The following is a 15,038-nucleotide window of genomic DNA, read 5'->3' on the forward strand; positions in this document are numbered from 1 at the left end:
TGGGAGAGAGCAAGTTAATACTCAGAGAGGGTTGGAGCCGAGCAGGGTACAAATTAAGTGCTCAATAATCGTTTGCTATTATTCTCGATACTGTCGTGTTTACGGGCCTCTGAGGGGCAGCAGAGGAGGGTAGATACAACAGGATTTTTTTTTAACCTCTTCACTATTGATATGTGGGGTGGGTAATTCCATGTGGAGGCATCCTGTGCACTGTCAGATGTTCAGCAGCATCCCTGGCCTCCACCCACTCGAAGCCAGGAGCACCTTCTCCTCTAGTTGTGACAAAAATGTCTCCAGACACTGCCAGTTGAGTCATGGGTCTCCGCCATCAATAATGCACCGATACCTGGGCAACGGCTGTGTTGGTGTGTCAGGAGAGGCCTGTGGACACACACCTACTTGCCCGGACACAGGGCCTGCCCTGTCCCAGACAGCTCATGGGGACATTTTTTTTTTCTATATTCCTTTGAATAGTTTAAGGCTTGAGTTGTTACCTTTGTTTTGTAAACACTTTTTCATTGTGCCTATTAACCTCCTAACCTCATGGGGACTTTCTGATTGTCCATCCTGACTTCGGGTTTTCAGCCCAGAGGAATCTAAATCCAGGTCCAGTCATGGCTGCCTCCCCTTTTCAAGATGTGACCATATTTCATTTTGATACCTTCAAAATGGGGTAGGGGTCTGCATCCCTTGCCTGCCCCCGTCATGCCAACAAAATGCCATCATTATTAGTGAATTTGCTCCATTTTTCAGATGAGAAAACTGAGGCTCGGTGAGCGGACATGACCTGGCAAGGCCATCTGGCTAGTAACTGGCAGAGCAGGGATCTCCCCTTGGGCCTAACACCAAAGTCCAAGTCATCTTGTGTGGGTGTCTGTCCTACTGCAAGGCACGGGAAGGGACCAGACACAGCGCTTCTCATGTTTCCTCCTGAAGCCGAGCCAGCTGATGCCCTGGCAGAGCGACTGCAGGCAAAGGTGGCAGCTGTGTGCTTGGCATGGTCACGTGGTGTTGTTCCAGGGCCACAAGAGCCTCCTTCATGGAGGGAGGTGTTTTGCCAGGAAGCAGAGTGTGGGCTGCGGAACCAGCGCCCGCAAGAGCCCACTAACAAGGCTGCTGTTGGGCCCACCCCATGGCTCCTTGGACACCAGCCCGCGGGCCACCCGGGCCATTAATCCCCTGGCTGTGGCTCCTGCCAGCAGGGCCTGGCTGGTGGGTGAGCATAGCTAAGAGGCAGGAAAGCTATGTACAGACCTTCCTTGGTCAGTGCCTCTCTCGGTAAGTCCTTAAACCTCACCCGAGTCCCACTGGTCACTGCAAACACACAGCCCTGCTCTAAATGCCTGTCACCCAGTTAATCCTCACAATCGGAGGGGGAAGGTACGTCACCCTGCACCTTACTAGGATGCTGTGAAGAAGGGACTATCATTAGGCCCCTTTTACAGGTGACAAAACTGAGACAGAGTGTAAGTAAGTAGGGATCTGAACCCAGGAAGGCTGGTGCCAGAGCCCACGTCCTAACCACTGCACCACACTGCCACTCGCACATTCCTTTAGCTCTAGCACATCGCTCATGGATAAGAGCTGAATTCCACTCTAGAATCCCACCAGAAGGGAAGGAAAGGGCTCCTTTCCTTCTAGAACTGAGACAAGAGATCTGTGCATTTGTATTGGCTGTGCTTTCCCTTGCACCCAGCGTGGTACACAGCGCGTATGAGGGGTCAATAGATACTGACTGTATGACTGGATGGATGGAGGGAATGAATAGGTGGATGGATGAAGACAAATGAATGCATGGATGGCATCACCACGTATGAAGGTATCCTAAGGGCCAGGCATGGCTGTCTTCATCCTCACAGCCACCTGGCCAGGTGGCTACAAAGATCCCAGTTGTACCAGCAAGGAAGCCGCAACTCCGGAAAGGCAAGTTCTAGGGCCCCAGTGACTTCACTCTGGGTCCCGGCCCAGCACAGGGACAGCACAGTCCCAGATTGGAGAATGCAGTCACTAAGCACGTGCCATATGCCCTGCTCTAGAGATGAGCCTTCAGCAAGAAATAGAGATTACAGCCCTGCTTGCACAGAGCCGCCCCTGTCAAATAGGGAAAGGAGCAGGTGAGGCAGACGTCTGGGAAAAGATAGAGGACCCTGAGGTTGGAAGAAGAGCAGCGAGGTGAGCAGGCAAGCATGGCTGGGGATGCTCTCTGGCCCGGGGCTCCCTTCCCACGAGGAGAGCTGTGCAAGCGCTGAGCCCACGGCCTGGCACGCAGCAGGTGCACAACAAAGCTTGCTTCTTCCCTTCCTTCTCCTTCCACGGCGCTGGGGCACTCACCTGGAAGAGCAGGTGTGCAGGCCCCCTCCCACCCCCCTCCACACCCTGGCTCACCCTCTTCAGGGTTAATGCTGCACCCGCCCCTCTTCATGACGTGGAAGGCACACGCCGATCGCACACTCGTTTAGGCCAGGCCCTGAGACAGAAACACACCCACATCTAAAATCGACTCCCCACAAGGCACATCCAAGTGCTTCTCATTCTAAAGGTGACAACCTCGCAGCTGCTTTTCATTGAGCACCTTCACCTCCCAGCTCCTCAGACAAGGCAGCCTGGAGGCAGGGGGCAGGTAGGGGACACACAGCCAGCGCTGGCCGCTCCGCCTGTGTGTGTCCTTGGAGCATGGTTCTGGGGTATATGCTCCCCAAATCCTGGCATTCCTCACTGTCCAGACTCACCAATACGAACTCAGATTCCAACACCCCAGTCTTCCTCCCCCACTATCCAAAACTCAGAAATGTCATCAGTTACCACAGGGAGGGGCTTCCTTCCTTATGCGTCCCTGCATTTCCTGCCTCCTTTGTGGCCTGGTGGGGCCATGTGACTAAGTCTGGCCAACAGGCTGTGAGTGGAACTGACTTGTGTCACTTCTGGTTTGAGACACTTAACAGTGGGTGTGAGTCGTCCACAACTTCTCTTCTCCAGCTGTGGTGACCCAGAAGCCAGCCCCTGAGAGGCGATGTCATAAAACCAGAGCAGTCTGGATCTGTCAGTCATCGTACCAAAGGAGAGGCGCCTGATCCTCATCAAGAAATATATGAGAAATACACCCTTGTATTCATGTCCCAAGAGTTTATGGCTAATTTGTTACTGCAGCATAGCCTAGCCTGACCTACCACCACAAAGGGATTTCCAAGGGTAATTCTTGCCATGTGTGATGTTTGCCTTGCCTGTGTCTTAGAACCCAACCTGGGCCATGCACGTAACACACACATCAGTGCGCATCTTCACAACAAGCCCAGGAGGCACGGATCAGCCCCATTTTACAGACGAGGCAACTGAGGCACGAAGACTAAGTGACCTGTCCAGGGTCACACAGCCTGCAGATGACAAGGGCAAGACCCTGTCCACCGTGCTATGCCAATTCCCCACGAAACCCCACCTGATTCTTAATCTCTAGGTTCCCAATTCCAAGAGCTCCCTCTAGAAACAACATGCTCGCCAAGGAGAAAGACAGCAGCAGATGAGAGGGTGCCCCATCCCGACTCCTGGAGAGATGGCAGGAAGCTTCGCTAGAAAGAAAATGGAACAGTCGTTTAGAAAGAAATAAAATATTTTTTTAACTGCAAATTATTTGCAAATGTTCACGTTTCCAGTGTAAGTCATTACAAAAAGATCCCCAAGAAACACTTGGTTTATCTAATGTGAAATAATGGTTTAACTTACAAAAAATAAATATGTATTTCCACCTAAAAGAAGAAAGATGCTTCTCTGGCTTGAAGTCAGCAATGTAATTCACATAGCGAACATGAATCCTGGGGCAGCCATGACCTCTCTTTGCTTTTTGGGTCTCACTTTGGTCTCCAATCAAGGGACCTAAAGGGCTTTGAAGAAAGGACCCCACTTGCCCGTTTCCTTCCAGGAACACAGGGACCAACCACCAGATGCTGAGCCAACTTGGCCATTCCCTGGGATGCTGCTCCTTGGCCCAGTACTTCCTCCCAAGAAATTAAAGTCTTGAGACTGTTTTTCTCCCTAGAGCAGTACTTAAAAAAAAAGAAAAAGAAAATCACTGACACTCATGAATGGGTTCTTTTCTTGTCCCAGAAGAGACTCAGTAACCGTAAGTCAAGTTCTCCACCCCGCCGCCCCTGACAGCCAACCAGAGGCCCCGGGTGAGAAACTGAAATCTAAGAACGAGGAGGAGACTCAACGGGGCTCTTTTCAGTACCAACTGCTCACACTTGGAGGCACCAGCGCTCTTGGCTTTGAATGCTGAAAAACCATGAGCAGGTCTTCTCTTTCGGGACCTGGCGGCGTAAACCCATTCTAGCTACAGGTAGAAAGAGGGAGGAAGGAAGGCAAGGCAAAGACGGGAGCGGGTGACGAGGTGAGCAGTCGAGCGGGGAAGTCGGCGTTGAGAGAGTTCTCCCGGCCTGGAGCTCCAGGGCCAGGTCACCCGGAGGCCAGCCCAGTCCCATCAACGAGAAGCGCTGGGAGACATGCGGCCTCTGGCCCATGAAGCAAGTCCCGGTGGAGGCAGCACTGTGACACTGGTTCCCACGTCTGAGCACCCAGACGACCAGATGGCTGGTGAGAAGCGCGTCCACGGCCCTCAGGACACCGCCCGAGCGTGAAAATGACCTTCACCAGGCCCCTCACCTCCAAACTGCAGCCTTGGGGAAACAAGAATCTGGGTAGAGCCAGGCAAGGACAGAGAGGTGCCGGGGAACAGGGAGCTTCTCGAAAGCTTGGAACCCGCAGACTTCGGCTGGAGAGATCTGAGGCAGTTGGCTGGATTTGGTCACTAGCATGTTTTATGCAACCGATTTCTCTGGAAGTCTGGCGGCCCAAACCTCCCCACAGAGCACGGAGAGCACATGTGCCCTCCCAGGGGCGTGAGAACGTGTGTGCGTCTGTGGGGGTAACAGAGGCAAGGATGTGCGTGTTTTGGGGGCACTGCATCCCTGTGTCTCTCCTGTTTCTTCACAGCCAATTCCAGGCAGGGGGCCAGAGGGTGGCTGCTTTCTGTGTGTTTTGGTTTTGGGTTGTTCTTTTTTTGTTTGTTTTTTGGTTTCAGTCTACGCGAGGCTTGGGTTCCCAAGGATGCTGACTCATCCCTGGCTGCTGGCATGTCGGCCCTGCAGTTCTGAGCAGCTGCACCAGCTCTGGGCTCACACCAAGCCAGCGTCTTTGGCCATGCTGTAGAAGAGACCTCTCTGTTGCAGGAGGCCGGAGGGGGGACCACACTCCCGGATCTCCCCTTTGTCCAGGACAATCACCCTGCAAGGAGGGGACGCAGACATGAGGGGTGGGGAAGGGGTTGGCACCTCGTGCCCCAAGAGCCCACCTGGGCAAGTCCCTGCTTTGGGTCAGGCCCCTAACACCCTAAGCCAGGACTATCACAGTGGCCTTCCACCTGGCTGCCCACCCTCAACCCCAGTTCTAGTCAATGTCAATGTCCTGTGATGCTACACCCAATACTCTCTATCACCTTTATGTTTCCTTCCCAGCACAATTCCCTTTTATTTGTTGCTGTGTTTATTGTCTGTCTCTGCACCCAGCCCCCAACTAAGGTCTGTAAGGTCCCTTAGGCAGGCTCCCTGTCTGACAGCTCCCTGCTCAGTTCCCAGTGCCTGGAACGGAGCCAGGAATGTGGCAGGCACTCCACACGTGTTAACTGAATAAATGATTGAGTGATGTCAAAAAATGCCTGATACTAACCAGGACAAAGAGAGGTTCCACCAGCTCAGGCTGTCACTAGGCATAACGACAGTGTTGAATGAATGAATGAATGAATGAACTAATGGGTGACTGGGGTGGACTGCAAGGTCAGGAGGCCTTCTGTGCCAGGGCATCACCTCGTGTAGTCCATGATGGTGTTGAGCCGGTGAGCAATGGTGAGGACGGTACAGTCGTCAAACTGCGTCCGGATGGTGGACTGAATGAGGTCGTCCGTTTCCAGGTCCACAGCCGCCGTGGCCTCATCCAACACAAGGATCTTCGTCTTCCTCAGCAGGGCCCGGGCCAGGCACACAAGCTGGCGCTGCCCGACGCTTGACCGGGAGAGAAGAACCAGGAAACAGTGTCAAAACCACCCTGACCCTGAGCCTAGGCCTGAACTGAGAGAAGGGAGAAGAGACACTGGTTGCTGCTTAGACCAGGAGAGCACTTCCACTCCCCACATCTGTGCCCATGGTAGACATCACTAATCGATCAGAATGGTCTTCCCATTGAGCTAGAAGCAGGCTCAGAATTGTTCTCAACACAGGGCTCAGAGGTGATATCCAAAATAACAGGGAGCAAAAATGATCCCATATCCATGCCTTCTGTGGGGCCCCTCACTGCGGACTTTGGACTCAGTCATGTGCCTGGCTTTGGCCAATGGGATGCTGGCAAACATAAGGCCAGCAGAGGCTTGAAATGGGACTGCACACCAGGCTTTGCTCACTCTTGCACCTCTGCCATCACCATGACAATATGCCTGGGCTGGTCTGCTGGAGGAGGGACACACAGGGCAGAATCTAACTGCCCGCAGTAGAGGCTGAATAGATCTGCCTACAGCCAGCGGCCACCACCCACATGCGTGAGCCAAGACTAGCAGAGCTGCCTGGCTGACCGCCGCAGTGTGTGAGCGGTGTTGAACACACCTGAGGTTTGGTGCTTGGTTGTCACGGTGATGGATAAGTGAAAGAGGCACAGGATCCCTGCTGCGCCAGGCATTAACACTTCAGTTGCTGGATCATGGGTGGATCCTGGGGAGCCTGGGAGACGGACCACGACCACGGCAGCTGGGGCAGTGGGTGGAGACAGGGAGGGCTCAGAGCAGTGCTATTTACTGACTGGAAGAGAAGCCTTTCCAAAGTTTAACAACTGATAGCCACTCTCCATTGAATGGACCTGCTGTAAGCAAGGAAGCGTTTTGGCCATCCTGGTTACACCTCATGGTAAAATGAGCCTAGACTGAAACCCATTTTAGATACTGAAACAGAGGCCCCAAGAGGTTAAGAGACAAACAGCTCACGTGGCAGAGCTGGGACTCAAACCCAGGTCTGAACCAGATGGAAATGGACAAAACCTACAAACGCCCTGACGGAGGGAGAGCTGAAGCCGAGGAGACCCGGTTGGGGCCTCACCCCTGCCTACCTGAGGTTCTCCCCGCCTTCTGCACACTCGTGGTTCAGCTTATGGGGAAGGGCCGACACAAAGCCCTTCAGGTGGGCCAGCTCCAGAGACGTCCAGACCTCTTCATCCGAATACTGGCTGAATGGGTCCAGGTTCATGCGGAGGGAACCCGAAAACAAAACGGGGTCCTGTTCAGAGGGAAGATGGCAGATGACATGTGAGGCTCACATCATGGTGGACATGGGTGGGGCAAAGAGGCGCAATGTAGAAAGTTCTTGCCAGAATTGTTCAAAATGGGGTTTCACAGTCCCCCAGAATCACCACTTCCGAATATGTCAATAATGGGGGAAAAAGGCCTGGAAAACTCTGGGTTAAGTGAAATAAAACAGATTTCTTTCTTGCAAGATTTCCCAGAGCATTCAATATGCAAATGTGTTGGGAACTTTCGGGAAGGGAGATGCAGCATGGGCAATTCCTAATTGCAAGGTACTTGGATTCCTCCCCATCCCACCTCCAAATAAGAACCTTAGAAGAAATATAAGGCAAAACAACACTAAAAGGCAACGTATTAAGCAATCACCACCTACTGGCATCAGTCTAGAAAATTCATTGTTCTCGCCTAGCTCTTAGGAGGGTCAGAGATCCCTGTGCTGACCGACAGCCGGCAGAGAAGCTGGTATCTTAACTGGATCCTCTGAGATGCTCAGGAAGCTGCCTACTGGGTGGCAGGAGTGAAGGAATGAATGAAACCTGCTTAAGGCCCGCTGTTATTTATGTGCTAAGAGGAGATTCCGTGAAGAAACACAGCATTATTTCAGTTAAAAAAAGAAATCATGGAAGTAACAAAGTAGGAATAAAGATAGGTTTGTCCTGAAAATATACACATGTCGCTTTCAGCGTGACCCAGCCCAGCCCGTCGGCCCCACCTGGGGGATGATGGTGATCTTGAAGCGGAGGTCGTGCAGGCCGATCTTGGCAATGTTGACATCGTCAATGATGATCTCTCCCTCGGCAGACTCGTTGATCCGAAACAGGCCCAGGGTCAGGGATGACTTCCCGGCTCCTGTCCGCCCCACGATGCCAACCTGTGGGACAGGAAGGGCCCAGGGTGAGGTGGGAATGCTGCTATCTAGGGTCACCTCCTGCCCCATGGTGCCCTCATTTTAAGTACCAGCCCCAGAGCAATTCAGTCATCTCGACAACCCACCTCCCACCGTAGCCCCCACCCTCAGCAGCTTCCCAGAGACATTGCTTTAGGGGCTGTTTTTGGCCAAAGGTCAAGAAGGACTCCCTTCTCTTTGCCAGCTCTTTTTAGAAATTAAAATTATAATCAGCTCTTTTATAAGTTAGTTATTTTCAACTCAAGATAATATTAAGTAACAATCAGATTGTTCTGGTGAAATATCTGAGCTGTTGAAATATCTCAAAGGTTCAAGCAGATTCCCCTGCGTCCCAGCTGAGTAAGCAGAAAGAGGTTAGGGATACGACCTGGCCTCTACTTATCCTCTCTTGAGGGAACTGGGCTCCCCATTTAATGGACAATGATTGATGTTCCAGTTAGAACTCTCCCTTCTCATCTGGGCTCCGAAGAGGCCAGCTCCTCCACCCTCTGACAGCAACTCACAGAGTCTCATGATGCAACATAAGCCATAACGCGTCAGTGAGAACACCGCCCACTCTGTTCCTCCCCTTGTTATAAGTTGGAGAAATTCTCTCATGGGAACGGAACATTCTGAGCCTTGGGGTAGGAAGTTTAACAAATCCGTATGTTCAGAGATGAAACACTGTCTTCTGGCAAACGGCCAGGAGGACCCTTGGTCTCAGGGCAAGGATGTCTTCCAGGAACAGCAATACGTTCCAAAATTCTGTCCATTTCACATGTCCCTTGAGCCATCCCTAGCAGAGACGATGACGTCTTTCTGTTCTAGAGACTGCCAACTCGAATGCCTATGGGGCCAAGTGGGCACATGAATGGAGTAGGAAGGGACCAGTCGGTGAACTGGGAGGCTCATGTCTTGTCTAGAAAGAGCCAGGCAAGGAGGATGGGCCCAGTGTTGCCACATGTTCTGATCTTTCAAGAAAAGCAGGAAATGAATTTTTATATAAAACATTCCAGATTTTTCAACACTTGCAACTTAGATTTCTTTCAAAACGTATCTGTGGGCTTCCTTTGGCCCTCGGGCTACCAGTCTGCAACCCTGCTGGGACACTCTCTGAGCAGCTTTTACTTCCATAAGCCCCTCCCCAAAAGGCCACTCCACCCTGTGGTTTGGGACAGGGACAGACTGGGAAAATGACGAAGCTCATTTCATCTGCCTGGTGGCAACCTACGCCCGCCCGTGAACTGGTGGGGGTCAAAGTGCGCCCACCTTCTCCCCTCCATTGATGGTGACGTTGATGTGCTTGAGAACCAGGTCCAGGTCCTCTCGGTAACGCAGGCCGTAGTCTCGGAACTCCACTCGGCCCACCTGGGGCCAGTTGCTGGGGGGTGCCATCTCCTGGATTCGCCAGGGAGCCTGCAATCACAGTGGGTGGTGGGGCGGGGTTCAGGAGTCTGAAGTCCATCCCATGTGCCCTAAGGCTCTGTGTGAGCAGCCTCCACGACCCCTCTGACTACACGGCCCTCCCTCTCGCTCACGATGCTCCCCACACTGGATTCTGGACTGTTCCATGAACACCCACACCTGTTGCCTCAGGGCCTTTGCACTTGTGACTTCTTTTGCCTGGAGTGCTCTTCCCCAAACTACCCTCTGGACCTGCTCACCTGCTGCAGATCTCAGGTCAATGAGGCCACCCTCCTAGCCCTGGGCCCATCTCTCCCCTCCCCCCTCCGTTTTCCTTCAGAGCACTTACCCACCTCCTAGCATTCTAAGTACATATTTGCTCGTTCTGTCACCCACGCCCACTGGGAATCCCTTCTATGAGGACAGGTTCTTGTATTCATTCACTGCTATATCCCAGGACCCAGAGCACATAGTAGGTGCTCAATAAACACTCATGGACTGAATTAATGAATGAGTGGTCTTCTCTAGACAGACACAAGGGTAAAGGTGAGATACTCCAATGGCTTCTAAGGTCTGCAGGGCGCACAGGAAAAGCAGCAGCTAACACTTGAAGGTCACTCTATCACATTACCTCGTTTAATCCTCAGTATAATACCACGAGTGGGGTCTTTCCTATCCCCAGTTTACACATGAGGAAACTGAAACAGAGAGAGAGAAAGCAACTTGCCTTGGGGTCACACAGCCCCTATTTCTGAAAAGCTGCTTAGTTCAGTTCAGCATTTCCTGAGGTCTACATCTGGATGTGCTCTGGGCCAGGCTCAGGGCTATCTTCAGGGAAGGAGAGGAATGGTGAGGGCAATAAAAGAGAAAGTCCATCCTTTCTCGCCCATAAACTTTTTTTTTTTACACCCTTTATATAAATAAGGGGACATGCTATAAGAACACAGAGGGGACTGGAGAGAAGTGGGTGGAGCTTTCTACCTATAAATAAATATCATACATAATATAAGTAAACACATAAGTAAATACATATATTTTAATAATGGTAGGACTCTGGTGATCTTTCTCTTGTCTTTTTCAAATATGCTCTTATTCTAAAAGTATAAAAATAAATAATTAAAACTAGTAAAATAAGCAAAATATTTTTTAAAGTAAATTAAATTGAATTTCACACTTTAAATGGGTGAACTGCGTGGCATATGAATTACATCTCGAAAGCTTTTATAAAAATAAATTAAAAATAAATAAATAGATAAATTCAGTGTAGGGTGGGAAACTCCTGGTGTAATGTGCTCTTATTTCCACAGGGGGCGCTCACACTATTCTGACAGATGCTCTCTCCTGGTTCACCGAGTCAGAGCATTAAAGGACCTGGCGTAGTTCACCGACAGAGTCTAACCAGGGTCACTTTGGTCTCATTCCCAAGGGGCATTTTCTTGGAATAAAGTGCGGCATAAAGGCACACACCCAAACCCTGGGTCTGCCATTTACCGGCCGTGTGATCTTAGGCAAGCAACTTAACCTCTCTCTGTCCATTTCCTCACCTGCAAAATGGGGATAACAGTAGAATGTGAGTTATAAGGCTGTGTAAAGAATAAATGAATTATTCTATGTAAAGTGTTTAGTACAGGCCCTGACACCCCAAAAGAGCACAATATGTGTGTCCCTATTACTATTATTATTGGTAGTAGTGGGGATGGTGGTATCTCCAAGCATCACTGCTATTACCAGGATTAACACTACTACTGCTATTCAGAGGTGGTGTGTGGGCAGTTATTAGGGGAAACATGGCACCAAAGCCTGGAGACTTGGGTCCTACTCCCAGCTGTCCCACGGACCATGCGTGACCTCGGACCAGCCATCGTCCCTCCCTACATGCCTTTTTCTTCCATCTATAAAATGAGGACTTGGTTAAATAAATGCAGGGTTTCCCAAACTTTGGTCATTTCCTTACCAATAACATGATTTTTGCAGTATCCATGTACTGATTCTCTTGTTCCTGACTTTTAATATTTTTAAACGACTCATTTGTATTTAATTTTTAAACTTATTTAAAGAGAAAATTAGTATGATGCATTTTCCATAATGTAAGTCCCCCCCACAAAATACATTAACAAATAACAGAAGATTATTTTTGTCAGATAGAGGTTGCCTATTGAAGGCCCACATGGTAGGGCTCAAAGGATTCTTTTGGGTAAAGCCACACTGAAGATCATGGCCAAGAGGTCAGGCTGGGGGCTTGCTTTACCTCCTTCTCAGTCTCTGAATACTCCTTGAGTCTCTCCACGGCCACAATGTTGGTCTCCATCTCAGATGACATCCGAACGAGCCAGTTCAAGTATGCGGTGACCTGTGAGTGGAAGAGTCACACGGAGCTTCTAGAGTAAGCGAGAGTTGCTTTATTTCCATGAAGTCATTATTAATTATGAAATGTTTCAGATAACAAAGGTACAGAAAACAGCAACCCCACATACTGTAGCCAGACTTCCTACATTGTGTCTCTTAAGCAAGCACCACATGTCAAAATAACCCAGGGGCCACACAAGTAATCAGAAAGGAAATGAAGAGATATTTTGAACCAGATGATAAGAAGAAAACACAATGTATCAAAATTTGGGAGATGCAGCTAACGCAGTGCTTCAAGGGAAATTTACAGGATTAAGTACATTTCTCTTGTAGCTGGAGGCATCCTCTCATGCCATCAAGGACTCTCCTTGGCTGATGGGGGAATCAGGGCCGCACATCTAATTTCTCTCCTGCACTAGTCGGTCACTGGGCTCTAGACCTGCTCGTCAAACTCTACTTGGCCCCCTTTCCTCTCCCCAACTCCCACAGAGATCCAAAGCAAAGGCCCAAAAACCTGACAATTGGCTGGCTCCCCACTAACAGAACTGGAAAATCCACCTGAGAGCACCCCCTCTTACCTGCAGTGAGTAAGACACCGAGAGGCCCACCAAGCCAGCACTGAGACTGTGCCGGGAGATCACTGCAAACAGGGAGGCAAACAGGACAATGCAGTTGCCTACACACTCCAGCCGCACAGCCAGCCACCTACGTGGAGACACAGGCAGAGGGACTGATGGACACACACACACACATGCGCGCACGCGCGCGCGCCCAGGGTCAGCTTTTCAGGGACTTGATTTACAGCTGGGGGGGCGGGGTGTGTGTGGCCACTTTGCTAACTGAAATAATTCCCTGATAGTTCCTGAGAGAGGCCTCGTTTGCCCTGCTCATGGGACATGGGGAAGGAGGGCTGAATGGACACAATTTCAGGAATCCCTCCTAATCTGGCAACCCCAGGAACTAAAACAGAGTTCTCCAGAAGTGACCTTTCCAGGAAACTGAAGCTTGCCTTTTTAAGAACCAACTTTTTCTCACTGAAACCTTTAAAATACACCCGTGTGTGCGTTTTTTAAAAATATGTCCCAGAATATTCCTAAATACTAAGACATCATCAACTATATGACACACCCCCTGATTTAAAATAACTTTCTTCTTGGCAGGAGAGGGGGAGGTGGGAGTGAGAAATAAACCACCATTTTCAACACAGCCAAAGGGTTCCCAGACCCAGATCACCCTCATTTCAGAAACATTAAAACGTATTACCTTACCTTTAAAATATAAACAGGTTTACTGGTTTAAAGCTAACTTTTATAAGACATCACATAGGAACATTATTTTAATGTTTTAAAATGTAAAGCATTCTAGAAAAGACAGTATTATCAATATTTTTTCCACTACAGCGTTAAGATCCATGTGACTGGTCCTCAGGGTGTGAGCTATTCCCACACACACCCAGATTTTGACAAACTCCCTAAAAATTCTTCAAGGGAAGGCAAGGTTCTCTCCAGTAATTCACAATCTCCCTGCCCAGTCTTACACGATGGGATTACATTGTACACAGTGGGTCATTTCCAGGGTGATATTACCCCTCCCCAGAGTTTTCCATCCCACATCTCAAAAAATACAGCAGGATGTAAGCAAGTGAGGAGGATACTTTTCCAGATTCGTCAATAATTAGCAAACTTCTACCCCCTTTTTTTGATTGATGATATTTAATCATTCTTGATCCCCCAAATGGCAATTTCACACGGTTCAACCTAATATAAGTAAATTGCTTCCAATACTCATCACACAGGGGTGGTGTGATGAGAAGCATGGCACAAAAACACTGAATGGCTGAGGCTGCCATCACTGATGATCCTGTAACACCAGGACAACAGCTAATGATGGTTCCTGCAGTATCTTCTGACCCCAGAAGAACTCTTTGTCCCTGCACTCCAATGCCCCTGGAGCTGCGTGTTGACCGTGCTTTCTGCTTTTAATGGTTACACTGTCCTCTCCTCGCACCGAGTCTATGGCTCCACACCCTCATCCAGGAACCAAGAGGCTCCCCCTGCCCCCTCCCACGGCCCCACGCCCACCTGTTGGCCACGATGCTGGGGTAATAGGCCTTCTGGTTCTCGTCCACCTTCAGGTCGCTCTGGCGGATGAAGCGCTCCTGTTCCTCGAAGGCGCGGATGACGCTGACCCCCAGCAAGGTCTCGTTGAAGTGGGAATAAACCGGGGAGCGGCTGACTGACTCGAGGCGCTTCAGCTGCCGGGAGGAGGCCACGTAGAACCTCTGTGGGAGAGAACAGACAGGGAGTGGGCGAGGGTCCCTCATCCCAGCCTCCCAGGGCTGCACTGAAGAACGTCTGGATCCTTCCAGGGGCGAAATGTTGGAGCTGGGCTGCTCTCAGAGGGTGTCCCGACTCAGCTGGCGAATGGCAGGCACAGCACCCACAATACTGCTGGTGGTGGTGATGGTGGTAATAGCTAACGCTTACGTGGAGCCCAGCGTCCTAGGATTGTTTTAAGTTCTTTCACATTTATCAGCTCATGCAATCCTCACCAAAAACCTACGAGGTGCTCATTCCAGTTTCACAATGAGTAACTAAAGACAACCTCTTCCCTAAGGTCACGTGGCTAGGAAGCGGCAGAGCTAGGATTTGAACCCCGTCAAAGTACTACCCTCAGCACTGCATGGCCCCTCTGATACCACTGACCTCTAGGGTTTATGGACCCTGCAGTGTGGCTTTATGACAACCAGACCTCAGCACAAACCCTGCCTCCACCCGTCCCCACGGACAGTGACCACATCCACTCTGCTCCTGCCCTAACCCCGGGCAGTCAGCTCGTTAGACATGGTCTACAAGATGGAGTCGCTCACTGGAAGTGCTGAGGAGCTGTGACACAGGCTGGACTGGTCATCTGAAGACACCTCTATTCTCCTGGAGGTGCTGCAGATGTAACACTGCTTCATCAACAGCGGAGTCGGGCAAGCAGACACAGGGTGCTCAGGGACATGGCCTCCTGCCTCCTGGCCTGCACCGGGTGCCCTGGGCCATTTTGGGGGCAGAGACCTTCCACGGA

General features: G+C 50.6%; 1 protein-coding gene across 1 annotated transcript in view; it reads right to left on the bottom strand.

Annotated features, from left to right (window-relative positions):
• Positions 1 to 3,638: 3,638 nt before the first annotated feature.
• Positions 3,639 to 15,038, bottom strand: part of ABCC1 (ATP binding cassette subfamily C member 1) — a 136,090-nt gene continuing 124,690 nt past the window's right edge. Inside the window, exons 24-31 of the mRNA XM_060079349.1 lie at positions 14,048 to 14,247; positions 12,545 to 12,671; positions 11,869 to 11,970; positions 9,486 to 9,632; positions 8,043 to 8,201; positions 7,138 to 7,304; positions 5,853 to 6,047; positions 3,639 to 5,274 (exon numbers count right to left, since the gene is read on the bottom strand). Of these exons, the coding sequence (XP_059935332.1) occupies positions 5,166 to 5,274; positions 5,853 to 6,047; positions 7,138 to 7,304; positions 8,043 to 8,201; positions 9,486 to 9,632; positions 11,869 to 11,970; positions 12,545 to 12,671; positions 14,048 to 14,247 (1,206 nt within the window). The 3' untranslated portion in view covers positions 3,639 to 5,165. The remainder of the gene's footprint in view (positions 5,275 to 5,852; positions 6,048 to 7,137; positions 7,305 to 8,042; positions 8,202 to 9,485; positions 9,633 to 11,868; positions 11,971 to 12,544; positions 12,672 to 14,047; positions 14,248 to 15,038) is intronic.

Source organism: Mesoplodon densirostris, chromosome 16 (assembly GCF_025265405.1).
Source record: "Mesoplodon densirostris isolate mMesDen1 chromosome 16, mMesDen1 primary haplotype, whole genome shotgun sequence".
NCBI classification, from domain to species: Eukaryota; Metazoa; Chordata; class Mammalia; order Artiodactyla; family Ziphiidae; genus Mesoplodon; species Mesoplodon densirostris.